This window comes from Acipenser ruthenus, chromosome 21, assembly GCF_902713425.1.
Source record: "Acipenser ruthenus chromosome 21, fAciRut3.2 maternal haplotype, whole genome shotgun sequence".
Classification (NCBI taxonomy): Eukaryota; Metazoa; Chordata; class Actinopteri; order Acipenseriformes; family Acipenseridae; genus Acipenser; species Acipenser ruthenus.
The window spans coordinates 17,158,070-17,183,961 of NC_081209.1; the positions used below are offsets into that span (position 1 = coordinate 17,158,070).

Sequence of the window (25,892 nt, forward strand, 5' to 3'; positions counted from 1 at the left end):
ACCTCCAATTTATGTAAAAGTTTGACTTGCAGACTGACTTACACTTTCATATAACATCACATTCAGATATTCTCAATAGTTTATGCCAAAGAATATCCTTGGAAAACATGGCTCTCTTCATGGTGTAGGTGAATTACTGTATCCACAAAACCAGTTAACTGGACCTTTATCCCCAAATTAGTCCTGTTCCTTACATTACTCTTATAAAAGGCACATTTATGATACTGGCAACTATTAATGAACATCTAAAAAAAAGTTTCGATATAACATTGGTTGCAGAAATTCCTGAACGTGCCCTGATGAGCCAATCTGAAGAGCGTGTTTGTCCCGACCTCAATGAATTTTAAGAGTAATTAAATCATTACACGTTCAATGTGTAATTAGCGTGAGCACTTGCATAACAGCAGCCTCATCACGATGTTAATAAACAAAACAAATCAAAAAAACCCACAAAGGACGAATACAGGACAAGTCGCCGCCATCAGAACCTCTGCCCCCGATTCAAAAAAGAAGGCCTCACTTTTCTTTTTCACTTGGCTGCTTCTAATTGGCTGCTTTGTTTCCAAAGTATCATGAGACTTCCCTCAGTCCCAGCAAAACATTCGCTAGAGCGCGCGCACACAGAGCGAGAGTGCTGGCTGCACAGACACCGCTACAGCAGGCAAGCAGTTGCATTTCTGCAGCGGGACGACAATGCTGTGGATGTGTAATTAATAACAGCTTTGCGGATACCAAACCCTGATATTATTCAGCCGTTTTATTAATATATCCTGATATTAACCTCTAAAAATGTGTTTTTTGGATACAAGAAGATGCAGGTGTTTGGGAAAAACTAGTGATCATCCCATTCGTAGCAATACAAAGGTACGGTCTTTTCTTAGTTGTAGTGTTTGATTTGAAACTGCCTAAATGTTGTATAATGTTTAATTTTGATGTCAATAAACCGACAGTCGAGTAGAACATCTTACAGCGTAGTTATCCGGTTGCACTTAGTTTGTGAAGGTTTCGTTATAAACTTTGTTAATGCGAAATTTTATATACGCCCAGTATATGTTTTGATTTTTCTTTCCCACCACAATGAAGTCGGCTGTTTTATTTTCAAAGTAGGCTGTTTTTACTGTTTGCACTATGCACAAACTATAGGCTGCCTTTGTAATTTGGCACTTTACAAATACGTTGAGTAGCTGGCGTAAGACTTCAGTTAAGTACAGTAATGATTTATGTTACCCGTAAATCCTAAACAAACAGGACATGGTTTTAATAGTGGAAGGGCGATTAGCTGAAGACAAAAAAAATCGTACGTATTACTGGTGCTGCTGCACTGTTGGTAACCAGAATAAGACATGTGAGATTAGTACCTGTGTATAACTAGATGTAGCCAAAATGATGCACGTGCAATGTGCTACATTTCGATTAGCACGGTTCGCTCAAGTGTGTAGAATTCAGTGCGCTTGGGCTAGTGGTCTTTCATACATTTCTGCTTGGTAAACCTGCATTGGCCTCACGCGTACTTTTGGCAAAATTAATTGGTGAACGATACTTTTCAACCTCGATCTGGCTACGAAGAAGGGTGTTTTTTTTTCACTTGCGTCATTGGTTATGTTTACATCGAAAAGGAGGAAGCAAGCTGTGTTCCTGAAAATAATTGTATTTGACCCTGTCTTGTTTTTAAAAAAAAAAAAAAAAAAAAGCTTTGGGATTACAGCAAACTTTAAAGTGTAGTGCCAACGGGTGGGTGTCGGTCTTGTATGGAGGGCTATGCTAATTAATTTGGGAGGTCAGGCATCGTTAAACGTACTAACGTAAACGTGTGTTTTAAAATGGTTGTTTATAGCACTGTAAAATCTTAGAATGTTTTTGGATTATTTAAGGATTGTTGTTTGTGTGTGTGAAATGCTTAAGAAGTAAATTAGTTTGACAACTGTGGCCAGAGACTGATGCTGTTATGTCCATGGCTGCGATTTTAAAATTATTCCACGTTTCATTCCACGTTTCATTCCATGGCATTGTCCCATGCGTTGTTTGGTTTGATGTTGAGTTATAAGTGTTTCTTAACACGAGATCTGCAATGAAATAACAGAAGCCAGGAAGTGTATTATTTTGTGTGAGATGTTTAATCGAGTCAAAATTGAACTGGCCTACCGCTCCAGGCATAAGGCACTCAAAACAACACCCCATTCCGAGTCTGTTCACGTTATGATACTTGTCACGATACAGTAAATTGCGTGCGAAACATACAAGTGACGCAATTATTGTTCAATTTGGTTGTGCAAGTGTTTGTAATAAAACATGGTTTGCTTTGTGTACTGATTTAATCTTTATAAAATAATAATAATAATAAAAAAAACTATTGTATGAGTTTTGCAAAAACTTCTGAACCCGACAGGGTTTTTTTTAAAGTTCTCTACAGTAACCAAATACTGAAGTGCCGCCCTCTCCATGACCTCTTGTTTTCTATACCGGTATAATTCAAGAATTTATTTAGTAATATGTATAAGGACTGGCAAGCAGTACCTTGGCTCCAAAATATGTATGCATTAGTTTTCCACAATACTGTAGGGACACAAATGAAATGCCCAAGGGAGTGGTCGTGTTTTTAGCGCTCACAAATGCTTAAGATAGTTGTGAATGATGCAATGTTTCCACTGTAGGTTATAGATACTGAGTAGTTGACGTTATCATATCCGCATTGGCTCAGATCTGACGTTGCCGTCTTCAGCTGCAAATGATCTTAAACTAATGTCCTGTCTCTCTGATGGTGCCGTTCAAAATGAGGTTTCTTGTATTCCCCGATTACTGCTGTCAAACAGTGTCTCACAGTGGTAACAGTAACATTGTACTGGTAATTAGTGCATTTTCTACTGTAGCGGAGCACAATACTGTTTCCATTTACCCTTTGTGTGTAATCATGTGCAGAGGATGCAAACCTAGCTCTCTCTGACACTAAGTGTATTAAAAAGAGATTTTATGTTCTAGACAGTGTGTGTGTATATCTCTATCTATCTATCTATCTCTATCTATATATAATGAAGGTTGAGATCCTCAGCAACAGGTTCTTGCAACAATTAAGGATGCATTGAATACGTTCAGAGCAAATCCATTGAAACACGTTTTCGCAGACAAGATTCCAAGATGGCGGAAAAAATTGCATGCACGCGGACTACAAATGCAACTCTTTTCTTCCAATAAAACTATTTGGCATAACACTGGTACTTGAGTCATGCTTCACAGTTTAGACTTAGCAACATGACTCCTAGCAAGAATTTAGGATAAGTCCTTAATACAAAAAAAAACCAAAATCCATTATTAAGGCCACACTGTTGATTTTAAACACGCCGATGTCACAGCCTAATGCTCACCTCCGGCTAACTTTAACCCCCATGAGAATTAGCCTAAAATGCAATTCACGAGGGTGAGCATTAGGCTGTGACACCGGCACACATTTTCAATGTTACTGTGCTGCTTTCCATCGTTAAATTTTCTGCTGTGGTCAACAATAACCTGCCTTCGCTTAGGTCGGGCTTGACAAAAACATCCTCTACACACAGTGTGATTGAAACATTGGGGCAATGCTGCTAGATTACTTACTAATACATTCAATGCAGACACTATCAATCTCTGCATGAACATTATTGTTTGCAGGCAACCACGTTTTTTTGCATACAGTCTCACATTAAACTTTAAATAAAATAAGGAAAATATCACGGTTCATCGTGTCCTACCATAAGATATAATATGGTATCCTTTTCATTTATTTTATAAACATAAGTGCAAAAAAAAAAAAAAAGCTTGCCATGCTAATTTTAAAGGAATCTCTTAAATTTACTAGTCCTGCATAGAAGTGTCACATGTAGAAACTTCTTTGTAACCACAGTCAAGCTGGTTGAGGCTGCTTCCCTGAGAGGTAATGCACACTTTACAGGTCAGTTACAGGCCCCTCCAGCCACCTCACATTGTTATGTCTTGCTTCAGGGGGGTCGGTTACGCATTTGTTTTTATGTAAAATCTTCATTTAAATTTTAGGGCCATACGCAGGGTGCATGCAAACCAACAATCGGGTGACGTCTGGTTATAACATTATTTATGAGACATATTTGACTTGGGCATAAGTCTAGAAAGTGAAATACTCAGTTGGCATTGTGTGTCATTAATTAGCATTAAAATGGGTGACCTAAAATGCTAACCGGATGTTTAAGGTCAAATTTATTCTGAAAGCATGAATTTACAGCAGTTTTGTCATGTGGAACTGCATAAGAGTTACCATATGCTAAAAAAGAACTGTGTTTAACATCCCAATATCTATTGATATTTAACATACATAAAAGTAATCTGCATGAAGTACAATGCGATATATATATATATATATATATATATATATATATATATATATATATATATATATATAAAATTACACACACACAAAAACATTAATTAAAGACAGGGCTGGCTTGTGTTTAGTGGGCAGCATTCTCACACAGCCGCTGGTGTTCTGGGTTTGTTTATCTGAGCAGACGTGATTAAAAACCACCACCTCTCAAATGCACATTCAAAATAACCTCACAACTACAAATCCAATCATATTCTAACCAGTGTAGGAAATCAAGTCAACAGAGGCTGTATGGTCCAGTGGTTAAAGAAAAGGGCTTGTAACCAGGGGGTCCCGGTTTAAATCCCACCTCAGCCACTGACTCATTGTGTGACCATCAGCAAGTCACTTAACCTCCTTTTGCTCTGTCTTTCGGGTGAGACGTAATTGTAAGTGACTCTGCAGCTGATGCATAGTTCACACACCCTAGTCTCTGTAAGTTGCCTTGGATAAAGGCGTCTGCTAAATAAAACAGAGACCGCTACCTCGGCGCAGAGTACTATAGCTGTAGTGTTTACAGTTTTCTCTTTAGGTCTGCTGAAAAATGACATTATTTTATATTTTGACCCCCTACCATTGCTGAGATATTAATGGTTCAAAATAATAACATAAAAAATAAATATTATGGTATTATAATATATTTTATTAACAATATATTTTTTTGCACAAATATTGCCCATGTTGAAACATGAGGTCCTGTCACATACTGAACGGTACATGAAGAAAGCAGACATTGTCCAAGGCTGAAATTACTTGATAGTAATATGAGTGAAGAATTGAAGGCTTTGAAAGTAGGCAATATAGAAATGAAAATGTACTTGAAAGGCGCTGAGTGAATGGATGAGTTGCAGCTAAAAGCATACTGCTAATATCCTTTCCCGGTTCCATTTAGTACATGGTTAGATACTATTATATACCCGTATCCTTCTCGATTAGATTATTAATTCTGGTGCATATTTAAAGCTAAATGTCAGTTAAATTGTTCATGTGTATTCACAGCAGCTCCACGTACCCATTTTTGATCTCCAAATTGAATGCATGCAAGTGGTTTTGTAAAGAGGTTAAGGAGCTTTGATCTCATGCACAGTGAAAGCCATCATGTTATGGAAATTCTCACATCAAGAAACTGCTTTACTGGGGGGAAAATGTACTTGTCTGTATTGTCAAAGTGCATCTCTCGCTTTCTACAATTTACCCATCACATTCAAATCAGTCAGTCATTTTCTTTTTAAGGTGCCATATGTAATTAGGTGTGCTGATTTTAGATTTTGCAGAGTAGATCAGATCAAAATATTTAAATAACATCTTGCAGTTTGAATTGTTGAGGATTTATTCAGCAAATGGAGGTTTCTAGTGCAGGGTTTTCAAAATAAGCTGGCGACCGGTGCAATCCACTGCTGATATACAAATGCTTGGCAGTGCAGAGGGGTGCTGTATTAACACGGTACGGTAACCACAGTTTCTTGCAACGGTTGGGATGGTGACCAAACGTGTGGGAGTACTGTTGTGTAAAAATGTAGCTTAAAATGAACAGTTGCATTTTTAAAGAAATTTAGAACAAGAACAGTGAAAAATAAAAGTACACTTAAGGTTTGTGTGTTGCACACACACCATTAACAAAATGCAGTGAAAACAAATAATTTGAATTAAGGGCTGTAATGCAGCAAAAAGCTAAATAATTAAACAAAAAGAAGTAAAGGTTACTGTATCAAGATGTAAAGAGTTTTATTTTTGTGACCTCCAATAAACTAATGTTATCTTTCACCAGTCAAGTTATAGAGTGCCTAAATAAAGTTGCGTCCCACAAACACATTTATTTCGTCTGTTGCATCATTACCAGCCGCAACTGTCCCAGGTACAATAGATTCGGTTACATTGTTTACCGTCAGGAGTGTAGGGATGATTTAATTGTGCAGCAGATTCCCTAGTTAGATGATGAGCTGATAATATCTCTTCAGCCAAAGAAGCAAGCACGGTAATTTAAGATGTCACTATAATGAAAAACAGTATGTAGCGTGAGTTTTGCACTAAAGCAGGATTAGCTGTTGCAGGGAAAACCAAGTTTATTTCTCCAAACTGACCATTTTAATGTGAAAGCAGAATGCAGAGACAAGTGGGACTGTAGTGAGGAAGTGTACTGCTGAGAAAAAAAAACATTTAGGGAAAAAATAAGCATGGGAGCTGCAGCATGCTGTTTCCCATATCACAGCTACACAATTAAAGGTGCATCACCAATCCCATACACGTTTTCAGCCAGTCTTGTATTGCAGGGGCCTTGATACTCAGTCGTCCATTTTTCTTCTTGTTGATCTTGCCTTGCTGTGAGCAGACCACTACTAGTCTAGCACATGCTTAAACCTTGCAAAAATGCTCCGGTTTCCCACTGGGAACCGCACAGTTCTCCTTATGTCATTTTTTTTTATCTGCTTTTAGAGAAAAGACAGTGATGTCATTTTAGCTGTGTAAAAGTTTCTATGCTTCTGGCTTAAAGCCAATACTGCACCTTGAGAATGAAACAGAGTATTTACAATATTCAGTTCAAAGAAGTATCTTGTGACTTTTGACCTGAATTTCAACTTCAGGCTGTATTCCAACTGCAAGGCTGATGCCTAAGGCAGGGGTTTCGCTGTCGCTCGTCACTCTCTTAATTTGCGAATGTTTTTTGAAAGTGACGACAAAAAAAAAAGTGGAATCCTCACTAGTGACGATCGTTTCTGTTTGTACTATTAAAAAAAAAAAAATCCCTTTTGTTAAAGTCACACACAATGTCTCTTTCTTGAAAAGAAGGGATCGCTAAACCATAGAGTCACTGCTTCTGATCAGATCAGCGCCTCAGCCTCATCGATTCATTGACTCTGCAACGTTCTGATCCCGTGGTAGGCGACGTAAATGCAGTCAGCCAATCAGTGCCTCAGTTTCATATTGCGCAAATATAACCTTGTATCCCTGTTACATTCGACCATTACTTCTGGAAGAATAAGTAATCAGCTTCGGCAGTGACTGTTGAAATGTAGGTTATTATAGTTGTGCTTAAAAATACTGTGTGCAGAAGATTTGTGAACTGAAAACCGCATCATTGACAAAAAAAAAAAAAAAAAGCCTGCTGTAGCGTTATAAAATATGTGAAATGTCTTTTCTATGACCAAAAATGCTAAAATTCAGGGCTAAAATTATTCCATATGTGTTAAGCACCAACTGTCTCTTGACCATTTCGCCAGTAGGCCTATAACGAGCATGGTAAAATTATATATATATATATATATATATATATATATATATATATATATATATATATATATACAGTGTATGTGGTTTTATACGGCACTGTATATATGCCTACAATACATCTTGCATTGAGAAAATACCACTGGAATCGGAATAAAGGAAATTATTATGTAATACAGTTCACGTGCAGCATGGTTTTGGTAAGTAGCATTGTCAAAACCATATCATTATGTGCAGTATTAAAATAAGTTAAAAACATAGCAAATCCACAAAACCAACGAAATACATAGTGTATATTTGACATTTTATCTGTAGTGTTCTGTAACACGGGCCATCGTTTAACCTGAAGCAGATATACGCGTTTATAATATTATCAACAACACCAACGTGTGTTGTAAAAATAAAGCAACAATTGATTTGAAAACTGTCCAAATATTTACGTGGTGGAATAAAAATAGAATAAAAAATGTCAAGATAAAAATGCCATTTTTTATATGGAAATTGTCAAAATTAAAGGGGAAGCTGGAAGAATTTACCAATCAGGACAACGGCATTTAAATACTACTACTATTAAACTGTATCTGTTGGTAATGTGGTTTCTTCAAACTGGGGTACACGTACCCCTGGGGGTACTCGAGAAAAATTCTGAAATGGCAGACAACGCATTTTATTCAGTACCACTTGCCAAACTATTGCAGACTTTTATCATGTAATCAACGTTTAATCGCTAACACCAGACTGACGAGCTGTGACAGAGCGTTCAGTGCACACACGGCTCATTTACATATTAAACATGTACATTTTAAATAGGCCCTGTTGTTTAAATGTAATATAAACAGTTGGGCGGTTACTGCAGTCTGTCTGGGATACAAAAAAAGACATTTTAAAAACTAAACGCCTAGTCTTTAACTTTTATTTCCTGTGTGCGTTCATGCCTGCAAGTCGATATTTATTTGTTTCAATGACAAACAGAACAACCAGAACACGTTGTAGAAAATGAAGACTTGGATTCGGAACACCAGAAAAAAAAGAACAAACAAAGCTCACAAGCATCAGATAACAGAAAAAGAAAACAAGTAGCAAAGTTTCAGCCTTATTGCAAAACTCTGTTTCCATGGGTTGTATATAATGTTTTTTTTCTGTTTATTGTAAAAAGACATACATGGTATAAGTAATTCATAATGCATTCTGTGTCTGTATGTAGCTTTTCAGGGCAAATAAATCTGGTTCTTGAGTTTTAATGTTCTAAAATTTTACAGCTGTAAATTACCAATTTATTTAAACTGTAGAGCATTATTAAAATGGTTTAATTAAATAATTGTTTTGGTCAATACAGTGATTTAAGGTATAAAATAAAAACAGGCCTCATAACACCCTTGAAAACTTGAGCTGTGCCCCAGTAGTGACTACTGAATATCTGGAGTGACTAATGTTTTTAAAAAAGATTAGTCACTAGTGACTACAAAAATCTAGAACCCAGGGGAAACCCTGCTAAGGGAAATAATTTAGTATTGCTAAACCAGCCCCAAAAGGTCCCAGAGTGGCTCATCTGGTTAAAGCATAGCCATGTGGTGTGTAGGGCAGGTCGGACACATTGACTGGCAGTCCAGCGTGTTAGATAGGCAAAACCGTCAAGGACTGTTTCTCCTTATCACACGACAGTGGACACTATTATCCTGGTGAGTTCAAGTGGACACTTCCAGGGCTGGCTTAGTCGTCCCAATGACCTTCAGTTCTCCTGAGCTGTTGGGAATTTCTGTGGTGAAGGAATGTAATTGGACATTCTCAAAAAAAAAAAAAGTGCAGTACAGTATTCTGTTGTCGCACATCTGAGTTCCTTTATTTTCACTAGTTTCCACTAGATACTTCCATTTCTCATATAGGCTTTTGGTTAGCATGACATTTTATTTTATGGAGATCATATTAAGCACAAACTAATTTCTTTGCTATTCTGTAATTCTCTAATGTGTGTTTCTCTTTCTCTGCAGTCCCCCTTCCTTCTGCCAAGAAATCCTCAAAGAATAAACGAACTATGATGGCCAGCAAGCGAACGCTAGGCTACGTGGACCCTCTGGTCCACAGCAAGGTCCCCCGTCTGGAGACGAGAGCTGACCATAGGATAGCTACTGGCTTGTGCAAGCCTGGAACTTTGCATGGTTACTCTCCTGAGTACAGTGGGACCTACTTCACCTACTGCCTAAAAGACCAAGATGGAGCTGACCTTCCTGTGCAATGGAGTTCCCCAGGGGCTTACCTGCAGAATGGAAGGAACTCCATTGTCCACCCCTTGGCTGCTGAGAGGCACCTTACCAATGGTCTTATATTCAGGTCAGAGCCAGAGATTGTTGGCCAGGCATTCCATACTGAGAAGAGTTCACCTGTTTTGGTTCAAGACCGAATTGCAAATGATAAATGGGCAGATTTTGTTGAAAGGCACGAGAACCTTACACACAGTCCCAATGCCCCCGGACTCCATGCTCCAATAGCTCTAAGGAAGTTGGCAATGGGAAATGCCACTGGGTCCCCACAATCTGAGCATTCTGCGGTCCTGGCTGTCCCAAAGCCTGTCTATAGGAATAGGGTTTGCTGCACAGACCCTGGGTGCAAATCCAGAATGTGCTTCAGCATAGATACTGGGGCTGACCGGGTTCCCGGGCGACCTTACGAGGGCGAATGGAGATCAGGGTCAGGGCTCTGCTATGCACCTCTGTCGCCTATGGAAAAGAGGAACGGCTTGTTTGAACCAGGGGTTCTGCAGCTGGAACAGGGCAGTGGCTGCAGACCACATCCCAAGGATGCTGGTCATGGAGGTTTCCCAAGTTCTAGACAGCCAGGGGCAATGAAGCTGCCCACTTTTGCAGAGCGAGACTATAACAGCCTGTCATATGATGGCCCCTCACGGCCTTTGCCCATTCCCCCCACCAAGAGTTATCGCAGCATACAGCCTGCTTCCAAAATCTATCACGACATGTCACAGTCGCCTCCAAAGAACTACCATGAAATGCAGAGGGTGACAGTCTCTCACTCACACATGCCTCCCCCAGTCTACCAACCGAAATCTCCTGTTTCCAAATACCCCCAGCTGCACCAGAGGCATGTGTATCTCTGTCCACAGGGAGGTCTGAACATTGAGAAAGCTGCAAGCTACAAAGATTTGGGACTGCAGCTTATGGGGGATGCTTCTCCCAAGCAGCCCAGTACAAGAAACGCCTATCCTGCCACCTCAGAGCAATATCTTTTTCACACTCCCCCACCTCCATATAGCGCAGTTTCAATGCCCTATTCAGTGGTTTCAGCAGGTGTTCGGAATGCACCGTCACAAAGGGACTATGAACTTCCTTATTCGGGATACAAAGTGCCTCTGAGCCCAGGGCATAAGGGGAGTCTTCCTGAAGGATGTGGCACACACATTCGAATGGATTTTGCTGATTGTCCTGTGGATTGCACTTCCCAAAATCTCCAGGTAATGCCACCACACAATGATCTTGGCAGGTACCGGCCAGCAACCAGTGCATTCCAACCTGTTCGTGCATCTTACAGGCTTGAAAATCCAGCACATATTGTCCTGAAGGATGCTTCTGTAGCACGGCAGACCATGCAAGAAAAAACATCAAATAATCTCCTGGAAGATCAGTCTTTCTGCCGAATTGGGCTTCACAAAGAAAGGAGTATCGCTCCATTGGGGAAAAATAGAGGGGTCATAGCAGAGCATGGAGGTCAGAAGACTAATAATAATGATGATGATGATGATAATAATAATAGCAGCAAACTAAGTAGTAAAGGGGGTACAGGCAGTCCAATTATAATTGACTCTCCCCCCAGGAGGGAACACAAAAGCAGCAGTGACCTCTATGAAGTCACAGTCTCCAAGAGAAACGAAGAAAAAATGTCTGGGAAGGAAGACCAGAACGCACTAGATGGTGGCAATACAGATAAATCTCGCTCTCCCTCCTCCCCCCTCATGCCTGTTATCAATAAGGTATTCAGCTTGGCTCCGTACAAGGCCTACCTGGAAGCATCAGGAATATTGTCTTTTCCAAATAGCGAAAAAGAGGAATCCTCTCCATGTTCAAGGCAAAAAACCGAAAGGCAAGCGAGTGAAAGTTACTCAAAACAGGAAACTGAGAGGCCTGCTTCTAGGTCGTCCCCAATAACTGGTGGAGACTCTTGCAAAAGAGAGACAGAGGCCAAAAATGAGGCTGCCGATTGGGGAAAAAGAGAGAGCAAACAGACTGTCTGTGACACGAGGCAGCCAACAGCCCATTTTGATTTAAAGGCTGACAAAAGCAACTTGATGCAGCCAAACCTGGATGGCCATGTGGTTGAGGGAGAAATGGTTGGTGGTGTGAGGATGAAATGTCAGGATACTGTGCTGGATCTCAGTGTCAAAAAACCTGGCAGCCAGAGCAAACTTTTAACAGACAACATTAGTGACTATAAAACGGGGGATAGAGCGATAGTCCATGAGAAAAGGGAGACACTATGTAACTTGGAACGAATTGAAAAGAGAGATTTTCAAACTGTAGTTTCGACTCCCACATCTGAGAGCCCCGTGAGCAGCAGTACAACCACTTTCATGCACAAAAAATTCCAAGTCCTTAAACCGGCCCCCACAAAGCTGGTTGTGACTCCACCTCCGTTGCAGAATACGAACAATGAACCGTCACCAACTGTCGAAAAACACCTTTCTGTCCAGTCCCTTAAGTTGCCCACTTTCAAGCTCATCCTACCAGATCTCATTAAAACCGTTTCCCCTCGTGCACCGGAGGTGTCCCCTTCCTTGAGTGAGGCCGACAGCAGTGCAAAGACAAACAAGCATTCTCACCGATATTTTATGGAACTCCACCAGTCCCTCAACAGATTGATTGCCAATTCCATGTTTCACACTCCTGAGGAAGAACTGAAGGGCCTACTGGCCAAAATGGAGGAGGACCATGAATCCATATCCTTACCATCCAAGACGAAGAACATCTCCCGTATTCTGGAGGTCCTCAAAGCCCCTCGGGGTAAGGAAGTGTGGCTAAAGTCTGGGGAGATCGCATCAGCCCTCAGCTGTATCCTGTCCCAACTGGAGATCTACATTTACACCAAGAACTGCCCCTTCCCCCATGTGATTAGGGCAGGGACGATTTTCATCCCCATGGTGGTGGTGAAGGAGACGCTGTTCCCACAGCTCCAGGGCTGCTACATCGACCAGGTCCTGCAGGAGCACCGCGTGGAGCTCCGGCCCACCACCCTCTCTGAGGAAAGGCTGCTTACTCAGCTGCAGCAGCGCTGCTGCTCCTCCAAACTTAGGAGGCTCCTCTCCCTCAAGCAGCTTCCCACCATCTACCCTGACCTGCTCAGCCTGTACTACCACGACTGTGTCCACAAACACTTAGGTAAGGGAAAGTCATCCTAATATATACTACCACCTGGTTTCCCATACAAGCTTAAAGTCAGCAGTGTAATTAGAAATGTTATGTTGCTACACACTATTTGTGATATACAGTAAAGGCTGCTACACACCAGATGCGATGCAACAAGCGAAAATATGCAGTGATGCGAGAAAATGAATAGAACCTCAGGCTTCTCCCCAGGCCTTTTCAGGCTGTCGCCGCCGGGCTGAAATAACCCGATCCGCCCGTCTTGCAGATGCTATTGTGCCTTTAACAATAAGGATTGATTGCGCTTCTAGCAGAGTAGGTCACTTGCGCGTTGCTTGATGAAAATTAAAATCTTGGAACCACATGACAGCTGTGTTACATCTTGACACAACATTTAACCAATCAGAGAGTTAAAGGGGCGGGTTTTGTGTTAAGCACTTTGAGAGGCTAAAACCGTTAAAATGACTGCTTAAAAAAATAACCGATTTATTTTCAAAGCAAAAATAGTGACAATGAATGCAGGGGGTCAAAATAAGCCGGCGATCGGCGCAATCCACCGCCTAATTTTATTTGCGCTACTTTTTATTAAATATTATTATTTTCGGGTATTATCATTCAGTCCATTTTTTGTTGTATTATTGTACTGTAAGGTGATATATAGTGCATGATAGCTATACATATGCTCCAAAAAAAAAAAAGCGTATTCCTTTTGTTGTGACATTTTAAAAATATGTACCGAGGTGCTTGTGAGAGATATTGGGGGTTCATGTATAGAGGCTGCATGCCTTTAAGAAGAAAGGCGTGATGGGATATCAGCTAAACACTTGTCAGCTGATGTACAGTGCCTTGCGAAAGTATTCGGCCCCCTTGAACTTTGCGACCTTTTGCCACATTTCAGGCTTCAAACATAAAGATATGAAACTGTAATTTTTTGTGAAGAATCAACAAGAAGTGGGACACAATCATGAAGTGGAACGAAATTTATTGGATATTTCAAACTTTTTTAACAAATAAAAAACTGAAAAATTGGGCGTGCAAAATTATTCAGCCCCTTTACTTTCAGTGCAGCAAACTCTCTCCAGAAGTTCAGTGAGGATCTCTGAATGATCCAATGTTGACCTAAATGACTAATGATGATAAATAGAATCCACCTGTGTGTAATCAAGTCTCCGTATAAATGCACCTGCACTGTGATAGTCTCAGAGGTCCGTTTAAAGCGCAGAGAGCATCATGAAGAACAAGGAACACACCAGGCAGGTCCGAGATACTGTTGTGGAGAAGTTTAAAGCCGGATTTGGATACAAAAAGATTTCCCAAGCTTTAAACATCCCAAGGAGCACTGTGCAAGCGATAATATTGAAATGGAAGGAGTATCAGACCACTGCAAATCTACCAAGACCTGTCCGTCCCTCTAAACTTTCAGCTCATACAAGGAGAAGACTGATCAGAGATGCAGCCAAGAGGCCCATGATCACTCTGGATGAACTGCAGAGATCTACAACTGAGGTGGGAGACTCTGTCCATAGGACAACAATCAGTCGTATACTGCACAAATCTGGCCTTTATGGAAGAGTGGCAAGAAGAAAGCCATTTCTTAAAGATATCCATAAAAAGTGTTGTTTACAGTTTGCCACAAGCCACCTGGGAGACACACCAAACATGTGGAAGAAGGTGCTCTGGTCAGATGAAACCAAAATCGAACTTTTTGGCAACAATGCAAAACGTTATGTTTGGCGTAAAAGCAACACAGCTCATCACCCTGAACACACCATCCCCACTGTCAAACATGGTGGTGGCAGCATCATGGTTTGGGCCTGCTTTTCTTCAGCAGGGACAGGGAAGATGGTTAAAATTGATGGGAAGATGGATGGAGCCAAATACAGGACCATTCTGGAAGAAAACCTGATGGAGTCTGCAAAAGACCTGAGACTGGGACGGAGATTTGTCTTCCAACAAGACAATGATCCAAAACATAAAGCAAAATCTACAATGGAATGGTTCACAAATAAACATATCCAGGTGTTAGAATGGCCAAGTCAAAGTCCAGACCTGAATCCAATCGAGAATCTGTGGAAAGAACTGAAAACTGCTGTTCACAAATGCTCTCCATCCAACCTCACTGAGCTCGAGCTGTTTTGCAAGGAGGAATGGGCAAAAATTTCAGTCTCTCGATGTGCAAAACTGATAGAGACATACCCCAAGCGACTTACAGCTGTAATCGCAGCAAAAGGTGGCGCTACAAAGTATTAACTTAAGGGGGCTGAATAATTTTGCACGCCCAATTTTTCAGTTTTTTATTTGTTAAAAAAGTTTGAAATATCCAATAAATTTCGTTCCACTTCATGATTGTGTCCCACTTCTTGTTGATTCTTCACAAAAAATTACAGTTTCATATCTTTATGTTTGAAGCCTGAAATGTGGCAAAAGGTCGCAAAGTTCAAGGGGGCCGAATACTTTCGCAAGGCACTGTACAAATGTGAGTACTGTTGTGTGAAAAAAAAAAAAGGTTAAAATGAACAGTTGCATTCATAAAATGTAGCACACGGAAAAACAAATAGACAAAATGCCCTGAACACTTAACGTAAAGAAAACAATTTAAATGAAGCAATAAGTTCAATAATTAAGCTAAAAAGGAAGTGAAAAGGTTACTGTTTTTTTGGGAGGTTTTTTTTTGTGATAAACTTACGTTATCTTTCCCCAATCAAATCATAGAGTGCCTAAATAAGCACAGTAATTTACCATAATAAAAAACAGTAATGAAAAAGAAAATGTAGAACATAAAGAGCAACCAGATATAGTCAACGAAAGACAACACATTATTCAAATTCTTTGTTGTATTATATATTTAAGGTAAGGCAAGTTTATTTTTCTGTTAAAAGTGCTCCAGGCTATAATGTTCAGAATTCTGAACCTATACTTTTGGTAAGTGTCTTTCCCACCACAGACGACACGACCGGTGATGTGTGAGTGACAATGTAGCAACTCGAAATAAATTGGATTTAGTTTTTTTGCGGTTTGTTGTGCGACAACTAGGAATTGGCCAATCAGAGGACAGCTTCAATGCACTTGGTCGAGCAGGGTGAAGCAGTATCCAAAATGACAGAGAAAACAATAATGCTTGCTGTGGAAAAATAAGACAAAGGTCATCGCAATTATAAAAATACAGATTTGAAACAAAATATGGGAGTCCATTTCAAAGGAACTGGATAAGCCTGTTATGTATGATTTATTGCCATGTGTTGAAATACCGTCACAAGACACTCCTAATTTCCACATCATGTTGACAAATATGTTCCAGTCTTGATCATAGTTTTGGCAATAGCAATGGGTCCCTTCAGGTGTGTGTGTGATCATGTCGCTGTGAAAGTATCTTGTTGCGTCTGGTGTGTAGCGGTCGGAAGAGGGCTCTAAAGAGTCGGTTCCTTTAGTGCCTTGAATTCTTGAGGATAACATATGTCCAGAGATTCAAGACTGGAGTGTAAATGGATCCACATTGTTGTCGTTCTCACCCTTTAAATTAGAATAGGAATGTACGTTGTGTATTCTTCGTGGTTCTGTAAGTAGTCAGACCTGTAAAGAATGTTTGGGCCTGGTAGGTGAATCTACCAAGCTTTCCGTTGATTTCAGGTTACTAATTCAGTGCTGATTTGGGATAACACGTTCAAGCTGGGCCTGAACGGTTGCTTATTGTAGAGCTTGGAAGAGATTTTTAAAATCCATCAGCCTGAGATTGTGAAGCCGGTGGGCTCACTTGTGGCATAGGTCAATTGTGGGTTTAGTTTACTACTTATTGCTAATAAATGTCTTCAAGAAATTAATGCTGTCTAGTTTAAAGACCAATAGATTCCTATTTGTTTTTTAAGCTTAAGTTTTCATCTACTTTAGGGACTGGTCAATAAGACACTTATTGTTTTCCTGCAACACAATGCTGCTAGTAGACTCTTGAACACCGTGGAATCAAATGTTTATTGGTCAGTCACTTCTACAAGAAATGAATATGTTGGTCTTTGTGGTGGATGAATCAGTTTCAGTAACCCTTTAACAAACAAAGTCCTGCCCTGGGAAAAGACTCAAATGAGTAGCACTGCAGAAAACATGGAGATTCCTGATCTGTACTGTGGGTTATACTACTTATTCCAGTGCCTTGATTTTTTGTTTATGGTAATTTTGTCAATGGTGAAAATGTAAAAGGCAAGTGAGATGGAGATGATCCGCTCCTGAAGTGCTGTATAATGTATGAGTTTGGATGCCTTGTTTTTTGTTCACGCCAAGGTTCTCCCTTAGGTCATCCTGCTTGTGTTCTCCGCCAGCACGAGAGCTACAGGATCAAGCTGCTAACGCTCTTCATTTCTAATGAGGCAGGAATCCCACCACTACCACTGAGTGCTCATTTTATAAACTGAATGTCAAGATCCAAAGAGCCCTACTTTACATGCCAAGACATTGGTGCAAATGGGGATACAGGGAACCATTATATTATACATTTTAATGCAAATTTGATGTACATTTTAACTAATAATACATTAAACTAAGTGTCTTATCATAGTGTACATATATTAGTATACTATAAAAAATAAATTTAATTCATTACAAATCCCATTTATTTCTTGCAGGTTCGGGTTCACCTGCTGGCCTTCAAAACTCAGCTCAGGTATCTCCTATTTTCACCAACTGACTCAGGGCGGGATACATCCAGTCATAGTTGTGGGTGACCCTGGACAACTTGAGGTAATTCAAAGCACAAGTTGACTTCTGGCTTCAGTCATTATCAAGATTTAGTGTTCCAGAAGAGGATCAGAAAACCTACTCCCTTAAAGCTGGAGTGTATACGCTGTGTGTGCTTCAGTATGTACACTTTTAGCAGTGCTAGGTTACGAGGGGAGGGGAGGCGAGGCTTGACGTTGTGATGTTAGTCACCAGCACTGGAACTCCTCAGCATAAAATGTGTTTCCTGTCATTTCTTGTGAGGAGCTTGCTTGGTGTACCGTTCATCAGGTTTGTTTTCATGGTGCTGATCTGCTGCTTTCCTGAAGTCTGAACTGTTCTGTATCTACAGTACACTTCCTCTTGTCATCGTCAACAAAAGTTGCTCCTGTGACCAGGCCTTAAGGGGGAGGGGGGACAACACCCAGTGTGCCACAGTATGATGTCAGAATAACATAATGCCCCCGATGACCGGACTGAGAGGGGATTATAGGAATGGAAGCTGGGTTTCCAGTGGTTACATCTCCTTTGCTGCACTGCGGTCTTTTCTTTTTGAGAAACATCCATTCATTCCATTGAATATGTTTTCTCCACCCGGCTGAGGACTTGACTGAAGAGTGATGGTTGTTAGAGCGAATGTGGGAACTACAGGCGGATCATAGAGGGTAGTGGGGGACAATAGATCAGACTGGCTGTTGGGTGTGGAGGGAAATGGCTGACAGACTTCTGATACCGAACAGAAACTGCCAGCTCTTCTGTGTCATCCACAGATTCGACTGCCAAATATTGACCTTTCACCATGTAAAACATTTCATAGATTTGTTTTTACTTTACCTTGAGCCAAAACAAACCATAAAATGTTGTCCCATCAATTGCAACCAGTATTATTTGCTCCATTTCATAAAGTTAAACTTAATGTTTAACGTGACATTTTCAGTTTGCTTTTTTTCAAAAGTCCAAAACCACATTTAGCGTAACTTGTAGCTGTTATACTCTTAAAAGAATTTTGCTTATAGAATGAAAGATCGAAGCACTGTCTGTTTATGGCAACCCTGAGAAGCACGTGGGCATAAGATTTTTTATTGTTTCTAATATAAACCGTCCCCAGAAGTTTCTGTCGGTGCCAGTGCTCCAGATAAGGTTTTGGGTCATTTGAGTAATTCTCCAATTAATGCAGCGTTACCTTGAAGTCATGAGTACTTTCAATACATACTATACTTTTAATGCTAACTTATGGGGTAACCACAGACTTACATTTTAACTGTAAAGGTACTTTGAACCACTGTACAAAACGTCTCTTTTTTTCCTTATTTTTTCACTTTTTTCACTCTTTTTCGCAGCCATTTAATTCTGCCTTAATACTATTAATAATAGGTTAGTGCAGGAAGCTGCTCCTCTCTGTGTAGTTATCTGCTGCGTTCAGAGTCTCCTCCCACTAGTACTAGGCTGTTACAGTTTTTGTAGCTTTCTGCAAATGCTCCTTTCTCAGTCTCTTGTGCTGCCCATTTTAAACTGTATCGATACTGCACTAATGCAAATAAAAAAACAATATTTTATTCCTTATTGATCGCCTTGCTATAGCAATATGAAGCATCCTGACTCTCTCCAAACACAGAATATTATATTTATTATATCGATTTCCCTTCCAAAAATTCAGTTGACAGATAGGTAAATTGGTAGGCTGAGTGGGATAAAGACGGCGCAGAGAGAATGCAGTCGCTTATTCCTCAGTCACAAACATGCATTACAAGGGAGTGGATTCAATCGTGCTTTGTTTAAATTATTTTAAACCGAGACTTACTGGTCACGTGTTTCTGGCATGTCCCAGGCTACAGTTAGCTGCCCGCCATTTCTATGATCCATTCTGTAGCTACCGCATGCAGTATATTCACAATTGACCATTGAGACTCTGGGAACAAATGAAGTACAAGAAGCTGATAACATGTGAACAAGCTGTGCAACAAAATTGCTATGCATATGCTTATCTTGAGTGTTGTTTGATGCTTATCTATTCTGTGTAAGTACAGTTCTGATCCGGAGTGCAGTCAGATTTAGTGATTTTTACCTTGGTAGGCTGCAAGAATTTAGAAGAATGAGTGGATGCTTTATTCCCCTGTGTAACTGCAAAAGAAAAGGAGGGTCAATTCAAGACATTCCTGTAACTTTCATTTGCAGTTATAGATCCAAAATATACTGGACCACATCTTGGTAATTTTTATAGTGCTTTCAAAGTGCTCAGCTCAGTGTGATTCAATACTGCTTAATTTGATATTCAGCGACCCATCCCACTTTCCAAAACTTCTTAAACTCCTCACTGATTAATAGCAATCTTGCTTTCCATCTTGAAATGGACAGTAATGAAGCTGGCAGTAATCTGTGTTGTCTAGTTGAGCTGGGATATAGCTAAATATAATTTATATGATGTGTTTGTTTGCTCAGTGAAGAATATGTTTAACCCACAATATTTGCTAGTTCTGGGGAGTGATGGCTACCCACTATTTGCTTATGTCTCTTGATTAATTGGAAGGGGTTTACTTTTTTAAACAGTTCTCTAAAGGGTCTAAAGGTGTGTCGGTTATCAGAACTTGTCCAGATTGCTTTGTTGGTTCTGTCCAGCCCTCGAGAAGGTTTCTTCAGCAGAGTCGCATGGTCTTTATTTTGTGTGCATGCAATTGGATGTTTTGTACTGACAAGGTGGCTCTTGTCTTTCAGATGCAGAGTTCCACAGTGGATTGAAGAGAGAGTGGGGAGAACCTCCAGCAGAAAAGACCTTTGACCAAACAATGAAAAGGGAGCATTCACAAACTGGGCATCAACTGCCTAACAAGAGAACCCCAGGGGGGTTAAAGAGCAGACAGAGAGGAGAAATTCACTTCAAAAGGAAAAGAAAGGGCAGAAGAAAAAATGGCTTAAACAGAACTTTTGTGGGGAAGGGAAATGAGGATTCAGAGCTTGATTCGAACAAGGAGGTGAGGAGTGATCCTGAAAACTCGACCAATGCACAAGAGTCTTGTCACAAGTGGGACAAGTCAGAAATGTTAGAGATCAAACTTGAGGAAGCTTCCTCTGAGGAGGTGGAGATGCCTGAGGGCAAAACAGGAATATCTTCCTGTAACGAGCCAGAGGTGCCTGATGTTAAACCACTAAGAGCGGATCAGGAGGCCAGTAAGTCCCCAATGGTAGTACAGAAGAGCTGCAGTGGCCTGGTTCTAAAGTTAAAACGGGTACTATTTAAAAGCAAACCTAGGGAGAGAGGCCAAAAGTATTGCCCAGAGCCAGACTCTGGAATAAAGGGGCAGCTGAGTTCAAGAGGAGAAGAGGTGCAAGAACTCCAGCATCCTCCCAACCCAGAGGAACCTCGGGGGAAAGTCCAGCCTGATGTCCCCCAGCAGAAGAAACGAGCGGCTGGTGCTGCAGAAACTCTGCGGCCCACACGCAGCACCTCCAAGGTCTTGCACCTTCGCAGCTCCATGGTGCAAATCAAATTCCACCGCCTCCTGGCAGTGCACCGTAACTCACTACACCACAGTGCCCGCCGGAGGAGGAGAGGAGTGCGGCGACCGGCGGTCCAGAGAGTCAGGCCAGCCACGGAAATCAACTACCCTGCCCTGGTGGGCAAGAGGATCCGACACCTCTATGAAGAGAAAGACAAGTCTGAGGTTTGGTACCATGGCGTGGTGGTGCGAGTGCACGAGGAGCACAGCAACCCTTTAAAGACAGTCTATGAGGTGCAATATGACAGTGAGCCGGAGTGGCAGTACTATTTGGAGCTTCTTCAGGATTATAAGAAGGGGTGGCTGAAAGTGGAGGACTAAAGGACTGTTTTTGTGTATTTTGTGTGTCTGTGTTTGTGTGAGTTAAGAGTTGGTACCCAACTTACCATATGTGCTGCAAAGTTCAGTTTAGATATTTTTTTTGTTATCTGCATGCTGTGTTTGCAAAGCTACTTACAGTGCTGTCATTGCTTTGCTCTTGTGCAGCAGTGGAGGACCCAGGGGGTAGTGAAGATGGACAGAACTGAAGCAGTGAGAACTTAAGGCTCACTGTGTGCTACCCCAGCAAACCCACTGCACAAGAGCAAAGCAATTCTGACACTAAGAATTCATTGTAGGGTATTGGAAACAGCTAATGTGGGTTTGTGCATTGGGATGCAGTCTTGTTTTTAAATGTTTGCCTGTAGTGTACAGTAGTACAGTGATTCTAGTAAAGGAGATGCTAAAAACGTCAACTGGAGAAGTTCCCCATAATGGCCTTTTTTTTTTTTTTACCCTTGAAATACCATTATAAGACTTCTTCAGATTGGGGGTGTTGTAATGTACAAAACCGTTTCCATGGGTTTAAAAAAAAACAACCTTTGAACTGATGGATATCGCTGTCATGATAGTTTTAAATGTTTATAAAGTGTTCCTAAAGAGTATGCAGGGTGTAGTGCTGAAGAAAGACATGTCACTGTGACCTGAAAGTTCTGTATTTTGAAAAATAGTTCCTCCACCATGGAGGCAAAACAGAACTTGGTGATCCTTTCCCTTTTTATCAGTGCCCTTTGGAATCGGCCGATAGCAGCTAGCAGTTTGGCTTGCAGTTGCCTGTGTTTGTTGCTCTGGTTTCAAAGGTGAGGTGCTGAAGAGCATAGCTGTGAGTGAGACTTCAGCATGGCTCACACAGCTAAAAGTAATTTTTAGCAGCTTTTCTTCTGTTCTTTTAAGCATAACAGTTTGAAAGTTTAAACCTTTAATCAACCTGGTTATATTTCTTCTGCAGATGTGTTTCTCCAAGCCTGACATTAACCCTTTGCAGTCCATTTATTCAGCGCCTGTCAGGCATGTCAGGTTCAATTTATTTTCACACAAGCTATTTATTTTACACGCGCTGTTTTTAAAAGTATTTTTTTTTCACAGTAAAACAGATTTAAAAGGCACTGCATATCAACAGGACACTCAGTACTACATCTCCAGCCCCGCCCCACCCCTTGTTCGATGTATTTATCACATATCTCTTCATAGTCGTGCATACCGATAAATCATCTCCTGATCACTCGTTTTATCACCAAACTCCTCAGTAAGCTATCTAAGTCATTATTTTATTACTATAACATCTCTAAAAGCTGGGCAAATGTCTGCGATATTCTGTGAGCGCTGGATGCGGAAGCAGCTATCTTGTTTGTTTGTCTGTTAATGTCTGTGGTGAAGGGACTATGCGTATTGCTCAGGTCTGCCTGAGTTGTGTTGTGTGTGGTGTGTTTTTTTTTCTTTTTGGCTTCCATCGGCCTCACTCGGCCATTGAAAGCTTTTCTCTGCTTTTTCCAGAGAAAAAACTACTAGGGACCTGTGCTTGACGTCTTTTTGATGGTGTTTAGACATGGTCCGACATCGGCCTGATGTCGTAAGACCGCAAAGATTGTTGTTGTGCTGCTGTTTGGTAGACTGAAATGTTGTTTTATGATTGATGACTGGTTTCACAGACCCCAATAAGTACTTGTTTATTCGAATAATTGATTAGAAATGTGTTAATTGTTTAGAAAATTACTAATTGTATAATTGGTCTTGTATTGCAACAAATATACGTGGTCTGAACAGACCCATTAACTATGCTAAGCCTGCCGCTGCACCACAAAGTATTACTATAAATACATATTATATAAATCATTATTTCTGTAAATTCTCTAAATTATTCAAGCTCCTGATAGATGGAGGCAATCTTTTAGAATTGCAGAGTGATACCAATACCGTAGCTAATTAATACAAGAGACTACAAAATAGAGGTATTTTACAATGTGGTATTGCAAGGCTCAAAGTTAACGTATATTTGGTGGCATTTTGTTACCCCAAACTCTTAATTTGCTACTGTTGTGTTTTTTTTTTTAATGCAGTAGCATTTTTCTGATGCTTTGCTTTATGCAGCAATTTATATGACCGACCCAGAGTGAACATGTACATAATTATCTGTATTGTTTTTTTTTTAAACACGTACATTATTAGTATCTTGCCCCATGTAGATAAGCGCGAGGCCCACAATGCAAATTGTTTTGTACAGTGGAGTACAAATACTTACAGTACCAGAACAACGTGGATAGAATTTCAAGGTGGGAAGTTTATTTTATAGACCAAAAGTAAAGTTAAATAATTGTTAGAAACATTACGATTTTATAAGATAACAGGCAGAGTGTATAAAATGGTAATTTAATCTCTCATGGAGAATGGTGGCTCTGGTTTTGTTCGAATGTTAACTCTGGTTTCACCCTCGTTAAAAATGAACACATAATAGGTAGATAATTTAATTATTACTTTATCAAAATTCTGACTACGACAAAAAACAAAACAAGCGCAGCTAGCTAGCTGTAACATTACCATGATCCAAGTAACGGCTTCCTTGTTTTATCAGTACAAATAAGATGAATTACAATCCTGAGGTGCATTAATTTATCTGTTTTTTCATTCTATAGTAGATTGTCACTACCTTGCGTATTTCTCCTGTTTAACTAGTGAAATGTGTGCATACAGATTTATGAACAAGCCAGTTGGTATAACACGTTGCATGAATCATTTAAATGTAGCGGTACCGTGCTGGAATTGGCTTTCATTTTCAAAACGGCTCGGTTGTAATTGTAACTTTATAATTTATAAGGTCATACAGAAATGCAGGATTCAACGATAATGTGGCTAACTTCTAGCCCTGGGTATTGTTGCCAGTCATGGTATAATTATTTATACTTCAACTACTGTGGTTAATATTTATAAGCAAGTCGATATCAAACGGGACATGAACGAGATTGCAGCCGATAACTTGAGATTCCAGTCTAATGTTGAAAAAAGGTGACAAACAGTAAAATTCACTTTGCATAAAAAGACTGATTTACTTGAACAGCATCGGGACACTTTTAGTATATGACATTCAGTGACTTAACATCGGCTCTGTACAACATTCATGTAGCAAAACGTAGACCAAGACCTGGGGGTATGAACTCTATTTAATGAGATGTTACTTCATGTGAATATGTATGCATACTGTACTTGTATTACGAAAAGCTGCTGTCATAGTTCTGCGATTTCTGTAATTTTTTTACAGATTCAGTTTTGGTTTTATGTAAGCATTGTTTTTGGCCAGTGGCACGTTGATGTAAAGTATAATAGTGTCATTGTTTAGGTTGTGTATTAGATTATTAAAATATACAGGATTGCCCATCCCTGCTAAGCACTAGTCTTGGACTACCATGCCAAAGGTAACTTTAAGTAGTAGGTTAGTGGAAATCGAAGTATGTGAAACCAGCTGAGAATGGTTTAACCTGTGGCGCTTTTAAAACTGCTAGAATGATAAGCTGTAAAACACATGGAATACATGCAAAGTCATTTCAGATTAATCAATAACTTTACCCCAAAGTTTAATCTGCTCCATTTTCAACTACGTACCGTTGATTCCCATTGATTGAGCTCCCTTTAACAACAGCTTTCAGTGTGTATTCTGTTATTTCCTTCAAAAAACACTTCCTCCTACCTTATGACACTTCAGATGTAGGTCCCTTTTTACTAAGATTTATCTTTTGAGTAACCTTGAATGGTTTATGCTTTTATTGGAAATTAAATGTGTTCACGTGTGTGGTGTGTGTGTGGTTTTTTTTTCCCCTCAGTCTCAATATTACATATTCCATTCTGTTTGGATATACATCTCCAAGTACAATTGGAGAAAACATCTTTATCAGCCGCTCTCCTGGTTGCTGAAACAGATTTCTGTCATTTCTTTGCTCACCATTTGCTAGTTTCCAATGTTGTCTGACTGGACAGATTTTTCCTGTAATACTCAAAAAACTGAACAGTTTTATATTGCTGTAGAATCCTTATTTTTGTACTTTAAGATAGTGTTGATGATTTTTTTTAAAGGTTTTATTTAAAACCAGATTCTGTGAATTTAAAAACGCTTCACACCCCATAGCGAGGCTGTGGTTCTAGGATCTATACTGCTAGACCAGTGTTGTGTTTTAAACTGTTTGTACATTAAGCTGTCCAAGTACAGTATCTTCACTTTAATTTAAGATGTTGTACTTTTTTAATAAACCTTTTCCACATATACAAACTGTTTTGTTTATTTGAAATCTAAGATGGAATATATGAAACTAATTACAGAACATTATTTTTTTTTCAATACCATAATCAATATTATGTTTGTTTCAAAGGAATGCATTTTTAAACTTTATCTAACCAGTGACTGATAAAGCAAGTATTTGCTCTTTGTCTATC

At 40.0% G+C, this 25,892-nt stretch overlaps 1 protein-coding gene across 1 annotated transcript; it reads left to right on the forward strand.

Annotated features, from left to right (window-relative positions):
- Positions 1-585: 585 nt before the first annotated feature.
- LOC117427646 (uncharacterized) lies at positions 586-25,728 on the forward strand. The gene is made up of 3 exons (XM_034045819.3): positions 586-864; positions 9,580-12,972; positions 20,374-25,728. Exons 2-3 carry the CDS (start codon positions 9,624-9,626, stop codon positions 21,474-21,476), a joined length of 4,452 nt encoding a protein of 1,483 aa, XP_033901710.2. The 5' UTR covers positions 586-864; positions 9,580-9,623; the 3' UTR covers positions 21,477-25,728.
- Positions 25,729-25,892: the final 164 nt, after the last annotated feature.

Excerpts from the sequence above, each read along its gene's own strand:
- LOC117427646 (XM_034045819.3), top strand. The coding sequence starts at position 9,624 with ATGATGGCCAGCAAGCGAACGCTAGGCTACGTGGACCCTCTGGTCCAC. Across the intron at positions 12,973-20,373 it reads CTGTGTCCACAAACACTTAG|ATGCAGAGTTCCACAGTGGA; the intron begins GTAAGGGAAAGT and ends CTTGTCTTTCAG.